The sequence below is a fragment of the Balaenoptera acutorostrata genome, chromosome 12 (genome assembly GCF_949987535.1).
Source record: "Balaenoptera acutorostrata chromosome 12, mBalAcu1.1, whole genome shotgun sequence".
Lineage (NCBI taxonomy): Eukaryota > Metazoa > Chordata > Mammalia > Artiodactyla > Balaenopteridae > Balaenoptera > Balaenoptera acutorostrata.
Genome location: NC_080075.1, coordinates 87,321,533 through 87,349,292, shown reverse-complemented (window position 1 = coordinate 87,349,292; position 27,760 = coordinate 87,321,533). Strand labels below are relative to the sequence as shown.

Here is a 27,760-nt window from a genome sequence, read left to right as displayed (position 1 = left end):
GCCCCCGCCCACCTGTTAAGGTCTGATTTGGTCCCAGGGGGTCCAGATGTCACCACCCCAAAGGTCTGGTTTTACATTGTCTCCTTCCTAGGGAGAGCACAGGACTTCAGAGCCTCAAATGTTATTTGTCCTCTCAAAGGCAACCAAGAAGGCTTTTCTCCTGCCTAACTATCGCCAGCCCAGAAGAAGAACCACATCCCCACTCCACATAGGCTAGATCTTCAGAGGGCTTTTGGCTACAGTTCTCTGACAGCCTTTAGCTTCTCTGGAGTGAATCCATGTTTACAGGTGCGCCACTAGAAACAGCATGTCCTCGCTAGTGGAGACCAGATCTTGCTACACGAACCCTGGCATCCAGCAGAGGGCCGGGCTCACAGCAGCAGGGGCTCAGAAGGTGAGAACGAGTGGGGGGGGGGGGGTTGAACAGAAATTCCCCAGGGGCGTCCACCCAGTGGTGCTATCTCACTGCATGGCAGCCCAGCGAGAAGTGGCTCTGAGACTTTGGAACCTCAAAGGCGAGCGTCTTGGAAAAGCTCACCTTAGGTGAGGACAGGGAGCCTGAGCCAGGCGGGACCCCTCTGAGAACTCGTGCGAGGGGCAGAAGGAGGGCCGTGGCCTGGCTTCTTCCCCAGGAGGATGGACACAACATTTCTCAGAGCTGGGAATGGAGCGTGTTTTCTAAATTCCTGGGCTTTGTAGCATCTCAGAGGAACTCACCACCACAGAAGCCAGGAGACACGTGTGTGGCACTGAGACTTTTCCAGACATCGATGTGTCATTGTCACCTTTGACATGGAGACGTTTTTCTTCCTGCCTCTATTTCAGCCACATTCCCCGGCCCCCCCCCCGCCCCGCTTCATGAGCAGGTTCTACACTCAGCTCCACAGCAGAAGGCTGGGGCTCAGAAGCAACACCCAGCGACCAAGAGAAGGCCTGGAGCCGCACTCGGCACCCAGTAGGCCCTCCGTGCACGTCTAGTGCAAGAAGCACTCGCCTCCAAGCCCTGCCTGATTCACAGGGTGTCAGCTTTCTCATCAGTCAGCTGGGAACGTTCTAAGGCTCTCCTGGCCTCACTGCTGTGATTTTCTACCTTCTACCAGGTGGGAAGAGCCGGCGGCCCTGAAGACCCTTTCCAGGTGTGGCCAGTGCTCACCCGCAGCGGGGAAGGCAGTCCCGTGCCCCCAGGGGACGAGAGACCGAGGAAGCCTGGGATCTTGCGATCCCTGATGGTCAGAGCTGGGGGATGGGGCGCGCCTCCAGGACTCACTTTCTAGAGAGGGACGCTGAGGACCAGAGGGGGGACGTGACTGCAAGTTAGTGCAAGAGCGAGGATCAGAGCTGGGGTCTCTGGCTCCTGTCCCACCACACCCACTGCAGGGGCACAGGCCTCTCTTTGGGGAGGCGGGTGGGTCGTGGCTCTGGGCAGCCTCCAGCAGCGGGGAAGGAAGAGTCAGCCAGGCCTAAAGCTCAGACACCTTGTCCCTGCTACTCCAGGCATAGCTGGGATCCAGCAGCCTGGGTATCACCTGGGAACTGGTTAGAAACGCAGACTCTCGGGCCCTGCTGGAGACCCACAGAATCAGAATCTGCATTTCAATAACATCTCCAGGCGACTCATTTGCAGAACAGAGGGTGACTCCTTCCAGCTCGGTAAGGCATACCTCCTGGGTGTGCCCTCCAGAGCGGAACCTCCCTGGGGCCCTCTGGGACGTGTGTTAGAGTTCCCAAAGTGTCCAGTCTGAGCCACACTCAGCTAAAGAGGCTTCTTCGGAGCAGGTGGCAAGTGGGCCTTCAGAAAGGGGAAGCATTTCAAGATCCAGGAGAACCTTGTAGACGGATCTCCCCAGAGACTGAGAGGAGGGGCAGGTATCTGGCAGGTCACCTGCCCATGCACCTGCGGGGCAGCACCTGTGCCTTCCTTCTGGCCTGGATCTGCACAGCTGATCACCTCTTGCCAGCAAGCATGATGGCCAGCAGCCGGCCACGTTCAGGACTGTGTGAATATGGATTTGAAGAGGGCAGTTGTGAAAGATCTGGGAGTAAGTGCATGTTGGAGGTGGCTAAGCTCCAGCTAGAGCCCTGGGCGGGGAAGGGGGATGTGTGCGCCCAGCCTAGGTTCCTAAGAGACCCAGTCAGCTGGGGCTGGGGCTGGGAGGAACAGCGCATTGGCCGCTGGGTGACCACGGGGCTGCTGCAGCACCAGCCTTAGCAGCAGTACTCCTGCTCGATGCTGGCCATCAGCTCCTCCTCGGAGTAGTCGTACGTGATGGCTGACTGCCTCTCAGGCCTCTTGTGGCAGCTGCCTGGGGCTCTGTGGGTGAGAAACATGGACATGGGAAACAAGATGTTACCTTCAAACTCCACATCTCTACTGGACAACCACGGTGGCCCCCTGTATGGAATTCTGATCCATCCTAAAACCAAAACTGAAAACCTCTGCCCTGGGAATACCTCCTCAACCTCTTCCATGAGCAGGCCCCTGCCTGATTCTCTGGTCTCACCTCCGCGACGTTACCCAAGACCTTATGCTGTGAGGAAGCCAGTGCCTGTGATGCTTAAGGGTGAGGGCCCGGGGGTGGAAAGACCCAGCTTGAATCCCAGCTCTGCCACTTACTAGCTCACTGATAATTTTCTCTAAAATGGAGCTGTATTCCTAAATTCATTCTGAGGCATAACTGAGATAATGCATGGACAGCGTGTGACACCGAATTTTGCACCCTGCACAGCCCTCAGCAAAGGTGAGCTCTGTCTCGACTATCCATCGGCCTGACTCACTCCCTGTGCCTGCCCCTTGGGTGGGCGGGGGTGTCTCACAGGAGCTGCCGCGCTGGGACAGGATTGGGCGTCAGGATCCCGTCAGGATCCTGGCCACTCCCCCAACCTGCTGGGCAGTGTGTCAAGTGACCAAATCCCGGCTCCTCATCCTGCCGCCTGGGCTCCTGGAAGTGGTTCCCACCAGCCTGGACCCGGCTGCCCACCCCCGCTCCAGCTTTCTGGACTCTGTTGTGCCCCCGACTTCCCTGTCCTGCAGGCTGTCCCACGGCGGTGTCCACCTGTGCCTGGCCATGGCCTTGCCCCCTTCAGCACCTTTGACAGGTGGGAGGGTGTGAAACCTGGGCCGAGCTGGGTGCCGCCAGCCTGAGGGGCTGCTTCTGAAGGAGGAGTTAGGCCAGAGCTGCCCACTGCCAGGCACGGGACCGTGAGCTCCCACCTGCCAGCCGGGGACGTGCTGCCATGTGAGCTGGGGGGCTGGGCTGGATGATCTCTAAGGCCCACCTGATCACTGCCGTCGCGCTCCTGACTGATGTTCACAGCAGCCTCCAGGGCCCTGTCTGCTGCCCCGGAATGCAGGGCAGGAGCTGGGCTCTGGGCCACCTGACTGTCACCTCAGGGTGTGTGCAGCCTAACAGGCCCCCCAGCGCTGAACAGCAAGGATGAGGGTCTAACGGCGGGACTCCACCTCCCCAAGCCCAGAGATGAGACGTGCCTCCCGCACAGACTTCTGGGGTCACCCAGGCCAGCCCCTTCTCTGTGGTTGGGGGAGAAATGCCTTGCCCACGGTCCCATGGTGACCTGGCTACAGACCGTCCTCACCTGGTCCCACAGCTCAGCAAGGCCTTTCTCTCTAGGCACCCAACGCTCCCTGCAGTTGGGACATGGGGGAGAAAGGGGGTGAGGAGGCAGGGCCGGCAGGAGAGGCCAGCAGGGGAGGCTGATGGGGAGGCCAGCAGGGGAGGCTGATGGGGAGGCCGGCAGGGGAGGCTGATGGGGAGGTTGATGGGGAGGCCGGCAGGGGAGGTCGACAGGAGGTGTTGCAGCCCCAGCAGCCGGGGCTCCACTCGGCCTCACGCCACCCTTGCCTGTCTGACGGGCAACACTGTCCACCAGCGGCCGTGGGGCTGCCGGCCCGGGAGCCTGAAGACCGAGATGGGGTCTCCTCCTACTTGGGGGAGGGGAGCACGACATTAAAAGGGAGAGATGGTTTCTAGAGGTTCTGAGGAGTCAAGAATTGAATGTTTGTTTAAATTATAATTCACTATGTCAGAGCTTCCTAAAGTCATGCAAAACAAAAGCCCATTACTCTTCCCCAGAGAGCGCAAATCAATTATAATTGGGCTACAGAGTCACATGCGAAATGAGGCCTGAGTCATTTGTACTATCTGTTGGGTCTAGAATTTACTGGCCCTTTGACCATGGGCAAATCATACCTTGTATCTGTTTACTCATTAGGAAAATGGGGTGCCTGGCCTAGGGCCTGGCTTATAGTAGGTATCCCACAAGCATTTACAGAACAAATAATGAGCAAATTTCAGCAGCAGCTGCAGACAGAAGGCTCCTGAATCCCTGTTTCCCCTCCACAGGCCCTAGGCTTCTGTTACCCAATCCTCACAGACTTCGGGTCAGGCCAGGTCAGGCCAGCCCAGCCCTGTCCTCAAAGTCAGCCCGGCTGGCTCAGCTCTGTTGCTTCCACACCCCAACCCGGGGTGGGGGGTGGGGGGGGGGGGAAGGGCGTGGCTGACATCGAGGATGGTCAGGACTCGGGGGTCAAGGCCCACAGGCCCAGGTTCACACCGAACGTTCCCTTCAGCAGCATCTGTGAAGCACCTGCTCTGTGCCTGGTGCTGTGAGGGCCCAGAGATGTGGCTGAGAGTGAGAAGAGGTAAGACAGGCTGTCGCAGGTACCCGCGGCGTTACAGGTACAGGCGTGGTGTAAACTGGAGCAGGCACTGCTGAAGGAGGGAGACTCACCAGGTCGACAGGGAGGGAGGGGAGGGTGAGAGTCTCTGAGCAGGAGATATCTGAACTGAGTTTGGGAGGATTTTCCTCTTCAACCTTTTATTACGAAGACGTTCAAGCATACCGAAAAGTTGAAATCGTGGATTCAACAATTAAGTAAATATTTTTTTGCTACATTTTGCTGGGTTTACTTTGTCACATGTCTACTACTTTATCTGATTTCTGGATGCATTTCAAAGTAAACTGCACGCATTAGGACACTTCTCCTTGAAGCGCTGCTTTGAGGGGTTCTGGCGGCAGAGAAGGGGACGGTGGGCTTGTCTGGGGCAGGAAGGACGGGCGCTGCAGGAACCAGAAGGGGAGGGTGCTGGGGGCTGCGCTCCGTGTGCACTCGGTCTGGCGGGTGGGGATGGAGGCGCACGCTGGGTGAGTGGAGGGGCCCAAGGCTGGCCGCTGGCGGTGAGAAACCACAGTGGACGTGGCGGCAGGACACCCGCCGCTGCCGCCTCAGAGAGGTTCCCCTACAGGCTGGGGAGCCCGAGTTTGGGGAACAGAGGAGGGCGGCTGCTGCCAGCCCAGACCCTGGGGGAGGCCGGTATGGCTTCAGAGGCTGCTCCCGGGAGGCACAGCCCTGATCTCACCTTCGTAACTCTCTCCCCTTTGCAGCCACTGAGCCAGGACCCAGCCCGGAGTCCAGGGCCCAGCGTGGTGCTTAGGACGCTCCCACTGAAGTATGTTGAGGGAGTGAATGAATGAATGAATGAAGTACTCCTGGTGAGGGATGTCCTGGAGTTTGCACGTGAGGTGAAGGGACCTATTCATTTAAAAATAAGAAGAAACAGCTAATTTGTTCGAGGCAGAATGTAATCCTCCTAAAGTCCCTGGGGTGATGAAAACTTAAGAAAGTCACTGCCAGTTATCGTTACAAGCGGTAGAAATATGCAGGCGGGACTGAGCTCCACTGGCACCGCGCCCGGCCCAGGTCCTCAGCCGCGCCACGTGCTCGGGCGTCCAGGTCAGCGGAGCAGAGCCGGCCCTGGCGCCCGGCCACTGCAGCGAGACACAGCGCCTGGTCTGGCATGGGAGTGCCCGGGGGCGCTGAGCCCACCCAGAGGCAGCCGTGCTAAGCGGAGCCTGTGATGGTTTGCAAAACAAGTGAAGAGCAGGGGCTGTGAGGGAGGACCGGGAGGGACGCTGCGCTCCGCTGAGCAAGGCTCTGGCCTTGGCAAGGGGCGGAGCCCGCGTCCACGTGCTCGCCGCTGCACCTCCGCGGCCACGGTGGGATCCCGGCGCCCAGAGCTGACCCCTGCGTCCTCTGCCTGGACAGCAGCGGCCCACGGTTTCAGCTTGGCCTTCAAGGCCCTCCTTCTCCCCCAGGCCCTGTGCTGAGGGTCGCCAGCCTGTGCGTGGTGTCCTGCTCAGACCTCTGTGTCTTGCTTGTGGATCCCACCGCCTGGAACGCACCTGCCCTCCTCTCTCCTTGGTGAGAGTACGTGTCCTGCAAGCCATTTAAATGTCAGCTCCTCCACGAGCCCTCGGCAGTTCTGTCCCCTTTCAGACCTCCCTTGAGCCCATGTGAAGAGACCCCAATCTTCAGGAAAAGGTCTCCTCAAATGTTTGTTAAATAAGGGAAACGGGCAAAGTTCTGGCCCTGAAGCCGTTTGGAATTGGTAATAAAAATAGCTGTTGAGCCAGAATTTGCACATCTCTGGTCTTGAGCACGACAATCACCTACCTCCCAGTGACCCAGGGCCGATCAGTGTGACCCAATTAGAGATGAGGAAGCCGAGGGCAGGATGAGCCAGAGGCCCAAGGTCATCCCAGCACAGCTTCCTGGTGCTGGCTGCTCCTGGGGCCCTGGAATCCTCACACAGCCCGGGGCCGTGCAGACAGAGAAGGCCTGGTCTCGGGGCCTGGGGTCCTCAGCTGACACTTGCCAGGGGTTTTAAATGTGTTTTCCTGCTAACACTGTAATGGGATTACAGGGGGCCCACCTGCCATCCTTCTAGGCTGTAAACTCCTGAAGGCCAAGGACTGTACCTCATTCACAGATGAGCCACTGCAAATAGTTTCTGAGTGAATGAGTGGGGCCAGGGCAGGCGATGGGGAGCATCCAGAAGGGGGATGCGGAGGCGTGGGGAGGGCAGGGGGTAGGGTGGCTGTGACTCTGGTAGAGATGTGCTTCCCCCCCGCCCCGTACTTACTCAGAGACACTGCTGCTCTCTGGGTGGTCTTCAGTGCTCCGTTTTGGGGACACCTTGAGAAGGACAAAAGGAAGAGGCATCAGAAGGCTGTCAGTGGCGCAGCCTGCCTTTGCCCTGGCTTTGTGCCGACAGACGGCCACCACATTCAGCCCAGGGCTGAATAAACCAGAGCTGGAAAGTGGAAAGGCTCCGCTGCCGTCTAGTTCCATCCGCCTGTTCTGCGTGTGGGAAGCTGAGGCTGGGAGAGGGGAGTGACCTACACAGCTCACACCGAGACACTCCCCACCTCCCCGGCAGCTAACGGCCAGCATGTCCCCATCTCTCACTCCAGGAGCCAAAGTCCTGACCTCCATCTAAGCACTGCCTGGCAGCCCGCCCTGCAGCTCTGCTGTGCCTTCTCTGTTCTCAGTCAAGGGTGCACAGATGTCGCACGTGTCTGTCTGCAAACTCTTCCAATGGTCCATGCCTGTCCTGTGCTAGCACCACCCCGTCTCAGTTACCACAGCTTTACAATAAGCCTGGACTCTTCCCGGTTCTTTGCACCTCCTTGTATGTGTACTGCAGTCAGTTTGTCCCCCTTGGGGATTTTGTTGGGGTTGAATTAATATACAGATCATTTTAGGCAGACTTGATATCTATAATAACAAGTCTTCCAGTTTATAAACAGGGAACATCTCTCCATTCATTTAGGATTTCTTTAATGTCTTTTAAGAAGTCTTATCGTTTTCCCTGTAGAGGTCATAGATATCTCTTTTTAGACCAATTTCTAGATACTTGATATTATCCTTTCTTAAATAAAATTTTATTTTCTTCCTGTTTGTTTCTGCAGATATATGATTGAAATATATGCATTTTATGTTCAGCAGTCTTACTAAACTCTCTTATTCGTCCTAATAACTTATTTGTAGATTCTTCTGGACTTTCTTTCTTCCCGTTCACATTATCTGAGAAAAATGGCCATTTGATTTTTTCCCTTCTGGTCCCTACACACTTTTCACCTAGCCCTTCTGCACTGGCTAAGACCTCCAGTACTACCTTGAAAAGAAATGATAACAGGCATCTCTGTCTTGTTCCTATATTGAAAGGGAAAGTTTTCATTATTTCAAATGTAATATTAGGTTTGCTGTGGCTTTTTCTCAAGTTGTCCTTTATCAGATCCTGGTCTCTCTGTGTAGGTCATTTCTTCAGCTCTGTCTTCCAGGGCACTGATCTTCTCTTCATCTCTGTCTAATTTCCTGTTAATCCAAACCATCAGAATCTTTAATTTTGTTTATTGTATTTTTCATTTCTTCAAGTTCTATCTGGTTCTTTTTAAAATATGCTAGGTCACTTTCTAGTGGTCCTGGTTCTTCACAGGTATTTCCCTTAAATAAGATAAAATAAACATAGTTGATTATAATCTGTGTCTGGTAATCCAAATAAATAACTGAAGTCTTCTTTGGTCTATTTTTGTTGTCTTTATTTCTTCTAGTGTTCACTTCGTTCTCTGGCTGATTGGTTTTTTTTTCTTGTTTGATGCTCATTATCCTTGAAAACACTTTGTTGGTGGTCTCTGTCCTGAGAGGAACATGCCTTCCTCCAGAGAGGACATGAGCTTGCTCTGTCTGGGCACCAGGGGGCATTCCTCGTCTGGGGCCACTTGAAATTAAATCCATGCATTCAGGTATTTTGGACCACCTAGGTGATGGGAACTGGGTCTGAAAACCTTAAGAGGCAGCTAGACTGTGGCTTTTCTACCCTCCTGCACTGTTCTGTGCTGTGACACTTTTCCTTGCAGTCCCCCGAAGGTCCTGGATTTATGAGGGAAGGATCTACTATTACCTTCATTGGGCCCTAAATTCTGTTCCCTTTACTGCTGGACACCATCAGACCCAAAGCTCAAGTTCACCTGAGGCAAATGCAGCCCAATGTCTCATTTGCATCTCTGATTCTGCCTTTCTTGGATCTGGGCTGGTGATTCCTCACTATCTCACCAGCCACTTAATGCTTCAATGATACTCTTACTACATTAATTATATCCAGTATATTAAGTTGTTTTCAGCAGCAGAGGGGTCTGTCTGAATAACCTTCCACACTGTGTTCCCAGCATAAGGCACTTGAGGGCACTGTGGACACCAGCCTTTGACCCATGAAGCTGAGCAAGGCCATGGCCCAGCCAGATGTCAGCCTGCTTTGTGCACGAGATCCCCCACTGGCACAAGCAGTGCCCTCCAGGACAGGCCATGACTGTCAAGAACCAGTCTTCAAGGAGCTCACATTTCATGGGGAGAGTCTCATAAAAATGCAATGTGATGCTATATGATAAATTCTGTAGCCAAGTTATAAAGGGCTGGGAGAGGAGGGGAAACCAACTCTGAATGGGAAAAACACCATGGGAGGTTTCCAAGAAGAGTGGCAAGAGTGACATCTTAGCTGGAGTTTTGAAAGAGTAGGGGTTTACCAGGTGGAAAAGAGGGGAAGGGCACTTCAGATAAGGAACAGCATATGCAAATACATGGAGTCGTCAGAGGTCGTGAATAAGCATTCATCAAGTCCATGTGCCCTGTTGTGCCCCATGTTCTATTACCCATACAGGATATGGTCCCTGCCCAGAGCAGCTCACAGCTGGGCAGAAAAAAACTAGCGTGATGACACTACTAGAGAAAGATCCAATGCCAGACCCCGAGGTGTGGACTACAAGTGCACAGGTCATCAGAAGTCGTGATTACAATGGTGAACCAAACATGCAGGCCTGCTTCCTGCTTCCATCCCAAATCCTTAGAAATGACAGAAGACGCCATAAGCAAAAAACAAAAACCAAAACCAAACCAAAACAAAACAAACAAAACTCACAAATCTCTAACAGTACTGCAAGACTAGAAAGTAGTAGGGGTTTTTTAAATAAATTTTTTACTTTTTATTTTTATATATTTTTTGGCTGTGTTGGGTCTTTGTTGCTGCACGCGGGCTTTCTCCAGTTGCGGTGAGCGGGGGCTACTCTTCATTGTGGTGCACGAGCTTCTCATTGCAGTGGCTTCTCTTGTTGCAGAGCAAGGGCACTAGGCGAGTGGGCTCGGTAGTTGTGGCTCGCAGGCTCTAGAGCACAGGCTCAGTAGTCGTGGCACACAGGCTTAGTTGCTCCGTGGCATGTGGGATCTTCCCGGACAAGGGCTTGAACCCGTGTCCCCTGCATTGGCAGGCAGATTCTTAACCACTGTGTCACCAGGGAAGCCTGGTAGTAGGGGTTGTTGGAAGACAGACTGGGTTAGGTCGATGGAGGAAACCACAGCCCCCAGCACACACAGGAGGGGACTGTTGGACAAAGCAGCAGCTTTGGGGGCTCCAAGTTCAGAGGTGACAGACACCAGAGCAGGAGAGGGCCTTGGGGCAAGGGTCAGAGAGGAGGGGCCTGCTTGTGCAAATGACAGGGCACAGAGGTGCATCCCTCAGGCTGGGGCAGGAGAGGGAGAATAGCATGGGCAGCCGCTGACACCAGGAAGCACGGGAAACTGTTCCCAGACCACTAACAATGGCCACACTCACCAGGAGCACATCCTGACCTGCTCTGTGACACGTGGAGGCAGGAACCAAACTCATCAGTTCAAAGAATTAAACCTGAGGAAAGAGTTATTAGAGCAGACTGAAAGTGACTTTAAAAGGAGAATGATTCACAGTCTCAGCCAAACAAGAATAAGCTGTTGTGCAAGATAACCAGCTAGAGATTTTGGAAATGCCATCTATGATGGAAGAAAGTAAAATCTCAGTAGGTGGTCTGAAGAGTAAATTAGACACAGCTGAAGAGAAAATCAATTACCTGGAAGATCAAACTGAGATATTCTCTCTGGAAGCAACACAAAAAGACAAACAAATGGGAGAGAGATACTAATCCTAAATAAATTATTAATCAATAGTCTTATTCTGACGTATTCTGCAGACATTGGGGAGTTTTAAAGGATTCATTTTTTCCTTTTAATAGCAGAGCAGGATGAGCTTTCCACTGTGCTCCTTGTGCACATAATCCTACACCGCCAATAGGCAGAACTGGGCTTTTGCCCCCACAGGAAGCTGCTTACATTCTCTCCAAATTCTTTTTTAAAGTCCCCCTCCATCCTCCTATTCTGAGGCTTAATCCCAGGGATTAATCAATCATCAGTACCCAAGTGTGCCCAGTGCTTTGTCAACTGCTGTGGAGACCCACACCCTATACTTTTGAGGTGCAATGTCAACAGAGAAGTAAGTCTTAGACATGTTAACAATGAGCAAAATGATAAGAGCACAGACTGGGGGCTATAAACCTCTGTGCAATCAGTTTAACCCTCAGTTTACTCATTTGTGTAATAGGTACTTAGCCTTCAGGGCTGCAGAGATATGAAAGATTATCTGTCTCTCTCTCTTCTGTTTCATCCCTAGCATAATGCCTATCCTGTAAGTGACCAGTAAACACCATTACGAACATCTGACCCAACGTCCAGCCCAGAGTAGCCTCTGACACAGCCCTGCTAGAAGAGAACCTGAAGGCGTTAGGAGGAGGAGAGCACAGGGAAGATCTTGGTGCTCAAGGCCTGAGAGGTTCCAGGACAGCACATGCTTCCCTGAGAAACTAGTTCTGATGTGTTTCTTGGGAAATGTTAGTTAGTGGTGGTAAACAGAAGCAAGCTGACCCTGGGTGTGTCCTGCCACACAGGCCCTGTGGCATGGGCCGTGGCAGCCGCCTGCCACTACAGGCACTCCCATGCATTGGCCAGAAGAGCCTGTCTTGCCCACCTGGCGCTCTGTCCACGTGGAGGTGGGCTGCACAGCAAAGGTGCACAACTTCCTTCCAGGGGTACCTGAGGCGCCGGCTAGCGTCTGCTAGTGGCTGGTGATCTTGCCGCGGGGATTCAGTATTCCCTGCATATTCCTTTGAATATTCGTGCCTTTGGGGAGTGTAAAGATGAAGAGCAGATGACTCCCAAGTCAGCAAGGAATTCACAGTGGGAAGAGGGACAGAGGGTGGGGAGGGGCGATGAAGATGAGAGAGAGGAGGGGAAGTCACACGGGCACGCACACGTGTGCACGCACATGTACACACACACACTCACCTCCACCGCCTCCTGAAGCAGCCCATTCCTGCTCGGGCAGCTCAGACTAGCTGAAAATTCTTTTTAATTTTTTTTTTATTTAAAAAAAATTAATTGTGGTAAAATACACACATCTTAAACTATCTTAACCTAAAATTTACCATCTTAACCATTCTTAAGCGTACAGTTCAGTAGAGTGAAGTACATTAACCAATCTTGCAAACTTCATCTTGCAGAACTGAATCCCTGTCCCCAGTAAACAACAATTCTCATCCCCCAAGCCCCAGCAACCACCATTGTACTTTCTGTCCGATAGATCTGAGTCCTTTAGCACCTCACCTGAGTGGAATCATACAGTATTTGCCCTCTTGTGCCTGGCTTATTTCACTCAGCATAATGTCCTCGAGGTTCATCCATGTTGTAGCATGTGCCAGAACTTCATTCCTTTTTAAGGCTGAATAATATTCCACTGTACATGTATATCATGTTGTGTTTATCCATTCATCCATCAAGGGACACTTGGGTGGCTTCCACTTTTTGGCTATTGTGAACAATGCTCTTATGAACACAGGTGCACAGATATCTCTTTGAGACCCTCCTTTCAATTCTCTTGGGCATATGAGAAAGTTCTCTCGTATAATATTGACACCAATCTTCCTCCCTGCAGTTTTCAGTCACTGAGGCTGGTTATTTTCTCAGGGACAACAGAGAAGTAAAGTAATACTTTTACTCAACTACCCTTCAGCTATTTTTTATGAAGTCATCCAATAGGGACCCTAGTTCCCTCTTGTCCATTTCTGCTGGAACCAGCTTTTGCCATCACCTGCTGGCGCTTTTCCTCTCAGGTTTTGTAAGAGTTGTTACAGATATGCTTTCTCCCATCAGGAGGGCAACTGAGTGAAAGAGCAAGAAATTGGAATCAAACATTTGCATAGTCAGCCGGTTTCCACTTCTCTGCGCTGCTCTACTCACTACTAACGGGCACACACTGCCAGCTGTAGGGCAGCGATGATGTGCTCCATCAAGTGTGTGCACTGGACGCCCCGAAGCTGCACTCACGCAGAAGGCCATACTCTTTCTTTTATAACTTCCCTGACAGCTCAGCTTTGTTATATCTTTCATTTCTTTACCTGTGTTTCTTTCTGTGGTTTGAATGTGTGGTTCTTCCTCTCGTCAATTTAAGTCTTTAACTTGACTTTCTCAGATGCAAAATGTGTTAGACAGGCCTCCCAGAAGATCCAGCTTGCTGAAGAGGCTCAGGAGCTTGTGAAAAGCAAAGACACAGCGGCCCCTGGTGGCTGCTCCCGGCCTAGTGCAGACACAAGCTCCCAGCCAGCAGGAGGCCTGCCACTCCTGCTCGGTAGGACACATCTGGACCCCGGGGAGGCCGTGGCGCCTGGGCTGGGGCCGTGGGAACCCGGCTGAACTCAGGATGAGCGTGTGATGTGTCATCACTGGAGATCGTAGGGAGGCTTTGAAAAGCCCACACCACAGCTGAACAAGCAGCAGAAAACATCTGAGGAAGAACTGAATAAGATGATTTCTTAAGGTCTTCCCTGGTGGCGCAGTGGTTAAGAATCTGCCTGCTAATGCAGGGGACACAGGTTCGAGCCCTGGTCCAGGAAGATGCCACATGCCACAGAGCAACTAAGCCCATGTGCCACAACTACTGAGCCTGCGCTCTAGAGCCCGCGAGCCACAACTACTGAAGCCTGCGCACCTAGAGCCCGTGCTCCGCAACAAAGCCTGCACACCGCAACTAGAGAAAGCCTGCGTGCAGCAATGAGGACCAACGCAGACAAAAATTAATTAATTAATTAATTAAAAAAAAAAAAGTCTCCTCTGACTCTTACAACTAGGGTTTTTTGAAAAAAAGTGAAGTATCAGTGGTTAATCTTTAGAAAACCCACTGAAAATTTTATTTAACAATATGTATATCCTGCTTCTTCTGTTTAAAGAGTTCTCCCCTTAACTCTTAAATGTTAACAGCTTTATATGTATATATGTACCCGTACCAATAATATCTATAATTGACATGGAACAAGCTGCAGATGTCTGAAGAATGAGATCTGACAGGTTTTGACATGTGTATCCACTGTTAAACCACGTCCATCACCCCCGGATTATGCTCCCTCCTCCCCTCCTCCGCCTTCCCATCTCCAGGCGGCCACTAGTTGGCCGCTGTCACCGCACACCCGTGTGCCCTCTTTAGAAGCCTAAAGACGTGGGGTCAGACAGCACGCACCCTTTGTTGCCTGGCTTCTTTCACGCCGCACGACGAGCCTGAGATCCATCCACCCTGTTGTGTTTTATCAGTAGACTTCCCTCTTCCTCTCTAAGAATTGTCCTTCTTTGAAGCCCAGGTTTGCTTATGTTTCATTATGGAAATGTTAACACATGCAGTGGAGAGAAGAGTGAACTCGGTCTCCGGGTACCGAATCTCCCGGCCTCGGCAGGTTTCAGCACTCTGCCAGTTGGGTTCAGTCCTCTCACCACCGGGGGCGCTACTGTCCCCACACGGCTCCACTTCATGGCTTCCCAGGCAGCACACGCTGCAGGCCCAGTGGACGCTGCTGTGAGGGCTGCTTTGCGTTCCTAAAGTGACAAAGGACTTTTGCAAAAGGAGGCTCTGACTCTGAAGCCACCAGTCCTAGGGCGCCCACCTGCCCTCACCAGGCCTTGCTTCAGGAAAGTGTTTCCAGAGACAGAAGGCCAGGGAGACCTGGAGAAGGTGAAGGGTGGGACTGAAGGAAAATAACAATAAATTACATATCTACAGCGTCGTAACACCTTATGAAGCACCTGCAAATGCATTTTCACACGGGCAGCCAGATCCTCACCCCCGGAGGCAGATGACCTGGCATGGATCCTGGTCCTGCTGGGGATTTGGGCAATCACCCTGCTGGGACCCAAAGGCCTGGGATGTAAATGAGAAGGTAGCCTGGGTGGTCTCTAAGGTCCCTTCAGCTCCAGCAATCTGTGATTCTCAAACTGTGAAGACACCAAAGCAGCCGAGTCTGCTGGGAATCTGAATGGGTAGCCTTGGGCTGGAGGCTGCCTTCTGTGCTGGTGACAGCTTCCAGCACTCGGGTGCTAAGAATCTCCGTCTGCACAAACCACTGCTGACCCTCCTCACCGGAGTCCAGCTGGGGCTCGTCCCAGGCGCTGGGGGGGCCCGAAGCTCCTGTGCAAGGAAGGCTTCCTCAGCATCTCGCTGAGACGCTGCAGTGACGGCCCATCCACCTCATTCCCCCACCTCCCCGCACCAGCACTCAGCAGCAGTCGCTGGGGCCTGGCCTCAGGCAAGGCGCTGGGAGACCCTGCTTCCAACCTTCACTACGGTCAGGCTTCCCACCATGGACAAAGCCCACATCCCGGAACCACGGAGGGAGGGAGCCCCCTGGGGTCACACCTCTGACCCCATCTCCAGGCAAGTGCTTCTAAACACTTTTAAACCTGGCTGTCTTCGTACATCTCCTGAGAGGAAGCGTCTTCCTCCGGCTCCTGGAGTTCTCCAGGGCTCCAGCTCAGGACTCTTCTCCTCCCACCCACATGCTCTCCCTCGTCGCCCCATCTAGATGCTGAGGTTCACAGAGTTACACGCCAGCTCCAACCACCTTGCACAGTGGACCTGAGCTTCTGACGGCCCACGAACTTGTCTGCCTCACATCCCAAAGCCAACTTGCACAACACTGAGCGTCACTGTCGACTCTGCGACACCAGCAGGAAACCCGGGTGCCTCTGCCGCAGCCTGCCTTCCCTTGCTCTCGCACCCAGTGTGCACCTCGCTTTCTCGCATCACCTCTTACCTGGATTTCTGCAGAATCTCCCACCTGGGCACCCTGCTTCCCGCGCCATCTCCTCTTCTCCTCTGCCCTCCTGCCACCCCTTGTCTTTCTAAACACAGGCTGGGGAGGAGACACAAGGACTCTGTAAGGTGGGCGTCTCTGGAGAAGGGAACTGGAGAAAGTGGGAGACAGGGAGGAGGGGAAACTTTCCTTTCAGTGCACCTGTTACATTTTCTCTCATGTGCATGTATATTACCTATTCTGATTTTTTAAATAATCATTTAAAAATAAAAAACACAAAATTTCCACTAGCTCCCTGTTGCCTACAGGATAAAGTTCAACCCTTTAGCCTAGAAGGTTGTGAAACCATGACCCAAACCGATCTCGTTGTCTTTTGCGCTCTGTCCGGCCATCATCACCTTGCTGCCCGGCCATTATGGACAACATGCTGTTCTCCTAAAGCACTTGGTCCCTCTGGTTTTTCTACATGCTGCTCGCTCTTTATGGAATGCCCCCTCCTTTACTGACTGCTGGAAAACTCTACCGATCCTTCACAACCAACTCAGATGTCAGGTCTTCTTGGATGGGAAGACTTCTGCCTTGGATGGGATTATTCAACTCCTTGTATGTAATAATTCCTACTTACCTCCACTCCAGGGCTTCCATGATGAACGCTCACTTCACAACCCTCCCCCAACACAGTATGAGCCTTGGGGGTAAAGCACTATGCTTTACTCTTCTGTGACTCCTAGGTTGATCAAATACCACTTACTGCCACTTAAATTTGTGTTCTTTGCTAGAGATCTGAAAGCAGACAGATGGTAACTGTCTTCAAAATAGTGGCTTTTTGCCAAAAGTCCATTATAGTATCCATCACTTTCAAATCCCTCTGGTGGATCTGCTTTCCGGCCACGTAATCATTTTTAGGCCTGTTTTCACCTTCACATCCCACAGCAGCTGTGACCCAGGATTACTGTGAAGCCCTGGCTGATGGTAAACGACAAGAAAGAGTTACCCTGGTCCTCCTTTGCTAGAGCAAAATGGAACCTTTGCAAAAATGGTGGACAGTGGATTCATTCAGCCTAGAAGACAGATAATGATCTTCCCTAGATCTTGAGTGACTAAGATTTATTAGGTGGCGGGGGGTGGGAGGGGGGGGAGTATGAATTATCACCTGGTAGTAAAAACACTGAATTTATTTATATCTATTAGACTGAATCAGAATATCCTCTTTAAGGGTGCCCTTGAATTTCACTAGCACATTTAAGCCCCCAAACTTCTTTTATGTCGCCCATTCTGGGACTGAGATTTCATGGTTAATTCAGTGTCCTAATGGAGCCATCTTTATGGCTACCCACCAGCACTGCACTGTAAAAAGAACCTTCCTGAAAGCCTTGGCTACTCTCCAGTTCCTTGCCTCCCATTCTCGATGAAGTCCAGCCCATCAGGCTTCCCGCACCGCTCCACTGAAACGGTGCAGGCCAAGGGCACCAGGGACCTCCAAGCCGCCAGATTCAACGGTCAGCTCTCAGACTTCATCTCACTTGTCCCATCGAGCAGCATTTACAAGAGCTGGCCACTTCCTCCTCCTTGACATACTTTCCTCCCTTGGCTTCCAGACCTGCATCCTCTGGGTTTTCTTCCCTTTAGGATGTCCCCTCATCTTCTCTACCTCTGAACACAGGTGACACACATAAACACCCAGAGCAGTGCCTGGCACACACGCAGGTGTTAGCTGACCTCGGGATTACTGGTGGTCCGATCTAATCTCGAACCTTCTATGTTTTAACGGCTGCCAAATTTATAAGTCCAAACCCAGCCTCTCCCCTGAATGCCAAACTCTTACAAAGATCTTTTCAATTGATATCTCTATGTGGATGTCTAGCACGCATCTCAAATTTAACATATTCTAAAACAACTTCCTGATTCACAACATTCAAACCCTGCCCCTTCCACATTTCCCATGTCACTTAATGGCAACTACGTCCTTCTAGCTGCTCAAGCCGAAATCCTTGGGGTCCTCTGACTCCTTTCTCACACAACCCACAGCCAATCCATTAGGAAACTGGCGGTCTCTATTTCTAATCTAGGTCCATATGCCAACCAGTCCTCCCCAGCTCGCTCACTACCATTCTGGTCCAAACCAGTCCCTCTTCTCACTTGGATTCCTGCAAAAGCTTCCCAGCTCTGCTCCCAGCTTTGGCCCCGCCATCCCATGCCAGGCTGTCTTCAACAGGGCAGCCAGGGTGAGCCTTAAAACAAACCAGATCATGTCATCCGCTGTTCAGAATTCCTCCAGCCTTCTCTACCTCATTCAAAGTAAAAGCCAAGGCCTTGGACTTCCCTGGTGGTCCAGTGGTTAAGATTCTGCGCTCCCAATGCAGGGGGCACCGGTATGATCCCATCCCCTACCCCCCCACCCCAAAAAGCCAAGGCCTTCCGGTGGCCACAAGGCTCACCGTTCTCTGCCCGGGCACCAGGCCACCACCCTGTCTCCCCCAGCTCTGACCTGCTGAGAGCGGGCCCACTGCTGCTCTCCCCAGCCCCTACTGCTTTTTTGTCCTTTGTACTTTATTTTGTTCACTGTTGGACTTCCATGACCGAAGGTTAGTGAAGGTTTTGTCTGTTTAGTTCACTTATGTATAACCAGCACCTAGAACAGTACCTGGCACACGTAGGCGCTCAAAAAATAAACGTTGAATGGATAGACCAATATTAGATGGTACATTTTTCTAATTAACAGACCACTGATTGAGAGAGATGCTACTGCATTTTTTTTAAAAATCACAATTTGATTAAATAACTTAATACAAGACAAATCCAAACCCTTAGATTTTCACACATAATTCTCCCACCCTAAATAGTTTTCAGTTTCAGTATCTCACTAAAATACTGTTGATTTTAAAGTTCTTCTGACTTTGGGAAAGGAATTCTGCCTTGGGCACCTAAGACTGCCCAGGAACAAGCTGAAAATTAGTCTAGAACAGTAATAGATGCTTTAGTGAATTAAAGTACGTGAACTTGATGAAATATTTTGCGTTCATTAAAATAATAATGAAGAATATTATGCAACAGCATGAAAAGCCGCTTATGAGATAGTTTACGTAAAAAAATTTTAAGACTGTTATAATTCAATGATATATATCTTTAAAAGAACAAAAGAGGGCTTCCCTGGTGGCGCAGTGGTTGAGAATCTGCCTGCCAATGCGGGGGACACGGGTTTGAGCCCTGGTCTGGGAAGATCCCACATGCCACGGCGCGACTAGGCCCATGCACCACAACTACTGAGCCTGCGCGTCTGGAGCCTGTGCTCCGCAACAAGAGAGGCCGCGATAGTGAGAGGCCTGCGCACCGCGATGAAGAGTGGCCCCCACTTGCCGCAACTAGAGAAAGCCCTCGCACAGAAACGAAGACCCAACACAGCCATAAATAAATAAAATTTAACAAAACAAAACAAAAAACCCAAAACTTTAAAAAAAAAAAAAAAAGAACAAAAGAAATGAAAACAGGTGACAGCTGATAAGTTAAAGAGTATATTGGGAAACATTTTAAATTGTTAATGATGCAATATGGTCTTTGCCTATACAATTTTCTTAAGATCCTCAACATTACGGGAATTCTCTGGTGGTCCAGTGGTTAGGACTCCACGCTACCATTGCAGGGGGCACGGTTCAATCCCTGATTGGGGAACTAAGATCACACAAGCCACGACGCGGCATGGACAAAAAAAAAAGATTCTCAATATTGGCAAAAAATAAACAAACAAAAAAACCTACCTGGAAACAGCCTGAATATCTCACAATAAGAGATTAATTAAATAACTCTACCTCTGGATGGTGGGCAAATTATGAAGCATTATGATGGGAGAAATGCTTATACTATAATGCTAAATAAAAGGATGCTATAAATTGTATATCTACACTATGCTCTTTTTTTTTAAGGGAACTTTATTATTATTTTTTAATTTATTTTTGGCTGCGTTGGGTCTTCGTAGCTGCGTGTGGGCTTTCTCTAGTTGCAGTGAGCAGGGGCTACTCTTTGTTGCGGTGCGTGGGCTTCTCATTGCGGTGGCTTCTCTTGTTGCAGAGCACGGGCTCTAGGCGCGCAGGCTTCAGTAGTTGCGGCATGTGGGCTCAGTAGTTGTGGCACACAGGCTCTAGAGCGCAGGCTCAGTAGTTGTGGCACACAGGCTTAGTTGCTCCGTGGCATGTGGGATCTTCCCGGATCAGGGCTCAAACCCGTGTCCCCTGCGTTGGCAGGTGGATTCTTAACCACTGCACCACCAGGGAAGCCCTATGAGCAATCTTTATTTCCTTTTCTATATATTTTTTAAATATATATTTTTTCTGTTTTCCAATTTTTCTGCAATGAGCATATATTCCTTTACAATTGTAGAGTGAAGCTAATATAGGGCTTATCTTTTTATTTAAAACCTCTCACGTGGGACTTCCCTGGTGGTCCAGTAGGTAAGACTCTGCGCTCCCGATGCAGGGGGCCAGGGTTCGATCCCTGGTCAGGGAACTAGATCCCGCATGCATGCTGCAACTAAGAAGCCCACGTGCCACAACTGTGAGCCCTCATGCCACAACTAAGACCTGGCGCAGCCTAAATAAATAAATGAATAAAATATTTTTAAAAAAACACCCACATCTCTCACGAGTAAGATCATTTTAAGTTTTTTATTGCAGAGAACGACCAAGAGCAATTTTTTTCTCATGTGCATGTATATTACCTATTCTAACTTCAAAAACAAACACTTAAAAGTAAGCATAACCTTTTCTGGGCTGAACACATCTTTAGTGACTGGAACACATCTTGTACACAATCACGGAAGCCGGGGTATGGAGACCTATCTCAGAGAAAAACTGAGCACCAGAGGAATCAGGGAACAAGTGAGAATCCCTCCTGATGGCAAATTCACTCAGTTAAAATTCTAGTATACACAGTGCTCTACAGAGGTATAGTCAGAGAGACTCCGACTGGCTCTTTCAAACTGCACGATACTGGCCAAGTTAACTACCTCTCTGGGCCTTGTACCCTCCCCTCTGACATAAAGTTGGGGGGAGGCGACACCAATTTGGCAGGTACCTATTCTGATGAGGATTAAGTAAAACAATGGATGTAAGGAGCTGGCTGTTAGAATAGCCCGAATAAATAGCGGCTGTATTACAACATCTGAACAATTTCCGAGTGATTGTAAGTGAACTGCAAAGCCCTCTGTTTCACAGGAATCAAAACTGATACAGGATGGGGAATGGACTCTTTCTGAGTCTTTTGCCTCTTTGTTCTTCTGCTTCTGCCCCCGTGCAACCAGCAACATGCTTACACGCAGGGGCTCATGAAAATGCTCAAGTAAAAGGATGCTGGTGACAGACGTACTAAGTGAATAACTGGGAGTCTCACAACTTTTAGTAAAAACTGTATGACCCCTAAGCACATAAACATCTGAATGAATAAGAAGGCTGCCGAAAATAACATTCACGGGGTATTATGAGGGCAAGACGGGTGGTACTTTTATCAGACAAAATACAGGTTCTTGATGAGTTTGCTTGGTGAATGCTAGGGATTATTGAATGTTTAAAAAAAATCGTACAGTAAAGAAAAACGGGCCAGGCATTAGTGCCACTGTGACCAGAGCACTGGAAGTGCTGGATCTGCCTTGTGACTTGGACATCTGGAAAGTGGAAAAGGCATGGAACATTCCAGGTTATCTACGGAGGGGCTGGACCCCGGCAGGCCTGCTACAAACTCTGCTCCCCCCACTTACTGGCTGTGTGGCTTTGGGTATGTTATCAGTCTCCTGGGCCTTGTTTGTAAAATAGAAAGCACTTTATTTATCTAAAAGGCTGTTTGAAGAGGGGAACGTGGGGCAATGACCAGGAAGTACCTAATTCAGTCCTTAACACAGAACAGGTGCCCAACGGACGCAATCCTCCCTCCCCTCCTTTACTGCGCACGTCATCTGACGGGAAACCGAACATCTCACTCTCACGCGCATCTCTGCAGTGAACACGCACCCAAACTTAAAACTGCATGAAGGGGGCTTCCCTGGTGGCACAGTGGTTGGGAGTCTCCCTGCCAATGCAGGTGACACGGGTTCGAGCCCTGGTCTGGGAAGATCCCACATGCCGCGGAGCAACTGGGCCCGTGAGCCACAACTACTGAGCCTGCGCGTCTGGAGCCTGTTCTCCGCAACCGGAGAGGCCGCGATGGTGAGAGGCCCGTGCACCGCGATGAAGAGTGGCCCCCGCTCGCTGCGGCTGGGGAAAGCCCTCGCACAGAAACGAAGACCCAACACAGCCAAAAATAAATAAATAAATTTATAAAAAAAAAAAAACAAAAAAAACTGCATGAAGGGAACGACTTCTTTCTAGCTGACCTGTATTGGTACCAAGAGTTTATGCAACTGGACTGGAAACTAGGAATGTCATGGAAATGCTCTTTATTTGGGGAAGTGTCTCAGTAGTTATATTTCAGTGAATGTAAATCCACACACAGACACACACAGACTGTCACGGGTTCCCCAGTGGCCTTGGCCTCATTCATCCTATTTTCTCCCTGAGATCCTGTTTCTTGGACATGGGGATTCGTAACACAGCCCCAGTGCAGAGAGACTACTGTATCCTTCACATTTGTGTCTTACCTCAAATTTGCCCATAATTTTTCCTAAATTTACAATCCAGAGTGAAAATCCTCTTACCTAGTGTTTTATTACAAAGTATTACGGTTCACAGACAAAAAAAAAAAAAAATTTAACTGAAAGTTGCTTCTACCAAAATGGAAGGGGAAAATTTACCTTGATTCGGAACATATACACAATAAGAGCTGAAAAACTCCATGGTTAGAGAGTTTTTTTTAAATAGGTGATTGAAATACTTCTTTAAAATTAATTTTAAAAATTCAAGTTTTAGATGGAATGTAGCAATACCTTACTCTTATCCAGCAACCTAAACTGTATCAGGAAAACAACCAAGAATTAAGAAATAACACAAAAAAAGAGCACTTGATCAACTAAAATTATTGCCACAAAGCTCATTCACTGAACAGATGGCCCCTCAGGCCGGGGAGGAAACCTCTCCCAGGCCTGACCTTGGGGGGTTCTGCTCCTCCTTTAAGCTCTGTGCCAGCGAGCATGCTTCCGTGATTCTACCACCCGGGGCAGCTCAGAGAGGTGTCTATTTGGGCGAGGGATACAGAGAAGTTTGGCTGGTTGCATACAGACTGACAATGGTAAACAGTGACAGTTGTCAGACTGAGGCTGGACCAAGGACAGAAAGGCAGTAACAAGCAAGTCTCACAGCTGCCGGGGCCATTCTGGTATGAAGGGTGCAGGAGTCTGACTGTCAAGGTCGGGGGGGTCTGATCTCTGCTCTGCCATAACCATGTGGCTTTAGTCACTTAACTTTCAACTGTGCCTGTTTCCTCTTGCCCATCTGTAAAAATGGACGATAATAATAACGGTAAAAATGAAATGAGTTAATACATGTCTGAGACCCAAGTGCTCGCTGAAATATTAGCTACAATTATTCTTGGACATAGACAAGAATGATACATAAGATTCAGAATGAGGGTTCAGAGATATACATAATTCGTCTCTAAGAAATTCTAATCAACAGTGGTCAAAATTTTAAATGTGGGTGCTTAAAGGGATAATTTCACTTGAGTTTGACATTCTCTTATGAAGAATACCTCTCTCCTCCAAAATGCTAGATAGTTATGAACCTAAGAAGGCTTTTCTTCCTTCCTTCCAAAGAAATTTAAAATAGTGTTTATTTACATGCTCAATCAGGCTTTTTCTCTGTCCATGGGAACATCATTTCTAACATTTTGAAGAAGGGCCAACTTCTACATATAGGCTTCAATACCGACTCATCAAAATCCCCGTTTTTTCCCTAGGTCAATGGTGTCTTGTTAACGCAGAGTCTTGTAAAATGTACAGCTGCCAGAGACTCAGTTGAAGGGTGTAAACTGTGAAGTAAAAAAGGCACAGACTCCACACTTGGCCATACAGGCAGTTAGCCTTCTACCTGTGACCTCTAGAGCCAGGAAATTAAGAGGCTTCAACCTTTTTCCTTCATCTCCCCAGACCTGAAAAGAATGAACTGGACTCAGGAGCCTCCTTGCAGCTCTAATAGTCTAGGATTCATTCAAGAAACATCTATGGTACAGAAGATACATACAATCCACATCTAAAAGAGCAACACAGCTGGCTGACTTGACCTCCTAACCGCTCTCGACTCCATCTCCGCTTCAGCCCTCTTGCTGCCCTGCTTCCCTGAGGACCTGCGCGTCTGGACCACTGAAGCAGCCCCAGTTGGACATCTCACTCCTAGTCCTTACTCTGCCCAGTTCATCCTCCCCATGGCTGCTGGTCCAACCTTCCTAAGACACAAAATGTCACTCCCCTTAGTCCTTCAAAGATACCCACGGCTTTTATGGTAAAGTCCAAACTCCTCAGCAGGGAATACTCCTAGCCTGGCATTCACCCTTCCCAACCTCTTCAACTCCAGTGCTCCCACCCACACCCTGGGTACCGTATGCCCCGGCCGCCATTGCCTTTGCATTCAGCCTTCTCTCTGCCCAAATGCTCTGCGCTGCTTGTTTGCCTGGCTAGTGCCATAGACCCTTCCAGATCCAGGTCAAGTGCTGTCCTGCTGGGATGCCGACCTGACTTCTCCGGAGGACCAGTTGCTCCTCCTGTGGACTCTCTCTACAGACTGCCCACAGGTATTCTACTTTTTGTTTGTAGATCTCTCTCCCCCATTACACTGTCAACTTCTTGAGGGCAAGGACTGCGTGCCCGCAGTGTTCATCTCTAGGACCCAGAGTGATGCCCGGCACACAGCAGGTGCTCAAGCAATACCTGAGAAATGACTGAAAGAATGAGTAAGGCAGCCCATGCACCCTAGGAGTTGCTGTGATACTCAGCGAATGGGGGTGGGGACAGGGGAGGGAAATCCATTCCTTCTGTTTTCTTTTCATCTTCGCTTCTGAAGTTTCCAAAGCACTTGACAACTGATCCCTAAAAGATTGCTTCCATGCCGTCTCAGAATTTCCCCCAAAATTTCTCAACTGTTTATCCATTTTGAGGGTTATATAATGGAACTCTGATGTAATCTTAAAGGAATCTTGTTATATAATTGGGTCTCACTTGCTGCAGCTCACTTTGGGAGGGTAGCAGGGGATGGGCAGGAGGACAGGCGAGGAAGACCCTGCAGTGTCTGGGCTGGCCCAGTCCTTTCCACCCACCCCTCCCCACCTCACTGAGGAGCTTCCAGGATTCCACTGCTTGGTGTGTGCCCCGGAAGACACCTCCCTCTGGTCCCAGCAGTTGTTAAGCAAAGCCTGCAGGACTCCGGGGAAGGGAGGAACTGCCTTGGACATCCTCCTCAAGCCCAGGAGCTGATATCACAGATCTTGTTCATTCAGCTCTGCTGGAGTGAAGGCTGTTGCCATACGAGAGTGCTCACTTTTATTGTTTTTCTAGAACAGCGGGGATGTTATTACAAGTGTTCTGGAAGAGAGAAGAGGGAAGCCAAAAAGAAATTGCACAGCATCTTAAAAATAGCCAGTAGTATGCAAATTGCTTGACCACAAGGCAAAGATCCTGTTGTGTCTGACGCGAGGGGCCTTTGTAAATAAACACTGTTTGGCTACCGGTCCCACCTCCTAGCATCCTCCTCCGACCGTGCCCGGGGAATGGCCAAGGGGGAGGTACCTGAGAAGAAAGCAGCCCCGCTGGCCAGCCCCTACCTAGGCTGGAAGGAGCCACAGTTCCAAAAGGAAAAAAAGGCAAGCTCTGGCCAGAAGCAAGCCTGGGAGATGCGTTTCTGCTAAGGGATGTCTGTCTCCCTGCCTTTTAAGGCTGCTGCCAGCACTGTCACCCCCCAAATTGGAGGCAGTGAGACCAGCACCCGGAGGAGGCAGAGAGGGGAAGGGGGTGAGCAGGGAGAGCGCGGCGGGACGGCCGCGGGGGCTGGGGGACAGGGCAACAGGGCGGTGGCCCCGGAGGGACAGGGCGCGGGGTGCGGGCCGGCGGGGAGGGGGCTCCGGGGCACGAACCGGCGCAGCTGCCCCACCGGCTCCGCGAGCTCCGACACTCACCGGGCTCCCGGCGCCGGCTGCGGGTCGGGGCCGCGCCGGGCCCCGCGGGGCCAGTTCCCCGGGGCCCCAGGCCGCCGACTCGGCCAGCAGCTGGTCCAGCAGGCGCAGCGTCTCGTCCCCGCCGTCGGGGGGCGCCGCGGGTCCGGGTCCGGGTCCGGCTCCGTCCGCCCCCTCCGCCGCCTCTGCCGCCGCCTCCCGGGCCTCCTCCCGGGCCGCCGCCGCCGTCGCCGAGACTGGCAGCCCCGTCCCGCCCTCCGGGGCTGCCCCGCCGGGCCCCGCCGGCCGGCTGTCGGGGCTGCGCAGCCGCCTCAGGGCGCGGCCGCTCCGGCTGCTGCCGCTGCCCATGGCGCGCCAGCCAAGCAGGCCTGTGGCGCCGCCGGAACGCGGCCCGGGGGCGGGGGCGGGGGAGGGGGCGCGGACCCGGGCCGGGCGTGAGCGGGGGGAGGGGGAGATCCCGGGTCTGGGACGCGATTGGGGGCGGGGACGCGAGCCGGGCCTGGGGGAGGGGCGAAGCCACCGGTGTGCGGAACGTGGGGCGTGGTGTCGCGGTGCGGGAACTAGATCCCGGGACAGCGGAACGTGGGAGGGGGCGCGACCGGGGCCGGGGTGCTGAGCCCGGCCTGGAGGTGGGGGCCGAGAGCCGTGGGTGAGGGCTCTCGGGGAGCCGGCGGCCGGGGGCGGGGAGCGAGGGCCGGGGGCGGGGAGCGAGGGCCGGGTATCCGGGCACTGGATGGCGAGGGCACTGGGGCGCGGCGTCCCCTCCTCCTCCGACTCCTTCCTCCTCTCGGGCCCCGCCTCTCCTCGCCGGGTCAGCCCTCCAGGCGCTGGCTCCCCGACCCTCCGGGTCCCCGCCGCCTGGAAGAACTGAAAGCACTGGGGCTCCTGCAACACGCCCAGACCGGCCTGCGTGGGGTGGTGATGAGTGCGCAGGTGACTCCACAGCCGGGCCCCTCCCGAGCTTAGAGCGCGATGGGGACTTCACCTCTCCCAGCCTCCTATTCCTCACATGTTAAGTTGGGGGAAGGGGCCGGACGGTAAAAATACCTCTGAGGATGGAGTAAGATGATGAAGGTGCCGGGCCTCCCACCCTTCAATTTCTGCCCTGCTCCGTCGCGCGACCTAAGACAGGACAGAAGGAGGGAAGGGGGCGATTCTCCCGGACCGGACTCCCCGCTGCAGCCTTTCCGCAAGGGAGCCGGCAGCAGGCAGTGGTGGGCCCTGGGTTTCCCGTCCCTCTCCTCCTGCCCCAAAGGAGATCTGGTGCTTGAATGCCGAGCCTCATTAAAAAAGTAACTACTTTGGGGAAAGAAAAAATTTGAAAGGAGACAGAGAAAGCATTCTCTCCCCAAGGAAAAAGCCAGTAGGTACTGATCATAATTAATTCTAGCTTTTGGTCATTGGATAGTAAAAAAGAAAGAAAGAGAAACGTTTATTATTTTTAAGTGAACCAACCCCCAAATAAGAAAAAGAAAAAGGCCGAAGCTGTCTAATTCAAACCCGGTGGTGTTATTGTTGGTTGTGCTTGCATTTTAAGACTTGACTTCTTTCTCTCCCTTCCTCGCTTACTTAAAAAAATCTAACCTTTCCAAAGCAAGACAACTCAAACATCTTGTGTTTAACTCACATTTTGACATTAACCTGAATCCAGATGGGATTGCAGAATAATTGTTAAAATGAAATTTTGGCTAGGACTTCCCTGGTGGCGCAGCGGTTAAGAATCCGCCTGCCAATGCAGGGGACACGGGTTCGAGCCCTGGTCCAGGAAGATCCCACATGCCGCGGAGCAACTAAGCCCGTGTGCCACAACTACTAAGCCTGTGCTCTGGAGCCCGCGAGCCACAACTACTGAGCCCACACGCCGCAACTACTGAAGCCTGCGTGCCTAGAG

General features: G+C 51.5%; 1 protein-coding gene across 1 annotated transcript; it reads right to left on the bottom strand.

The window, feature by feature from the left end:
* Positions 1-846: 846 nt before the first annotated feature.
* Positions 847-26,549, bottom strand: CYS1 (cystin 1). The gene is made up of 3 exons (XM_057558464.1): positions 25,873-26,549; positions 6,942-6,994; positions 847-2,311 (listed from the first exon to the last, which is right to left on the bottom strand). The coding sequence occupies exons 1-3, from the start codon at positions 26,215-26,217 to the stop codon at positions 2,206-2,208; spliced, it is 504 nt and encodes a 167-aa protein (XP_057414447.1). The 5' UTR covers positions 26,218-26,549; the 3' UTR covers positions 847-2,205.
* Positions 26,550-27,760: the final 1,211 nt, after the last annotated feature.

Excerpts from the sequence above, each read along its gene's own strand:
- CYS1 (XM_057558464.1), bottom strand. The coding sequence starts at position 26,217 with ATGGGCAGCGGCAGCAGCCGGAGCGGCCGCGCCCTGAGGCGGCTGCGC. Across the intron at positions 6,995-25,872 it reads CAGCCGGCGCCGGGAGCCCG|GTGTCCCCAAAACGGAGCAC; the intron begins GTGAGTGTCGGA and ends GTCCTTCTCAAG. Across the intron at positions 2,312-6,941 it reads GAGAGCAGCAGTGTCTCTGA|AGCCCCAGGCAGCTGCCACA; the intron begins GTAAGTACGGGG and ends TCTCACCCACAG.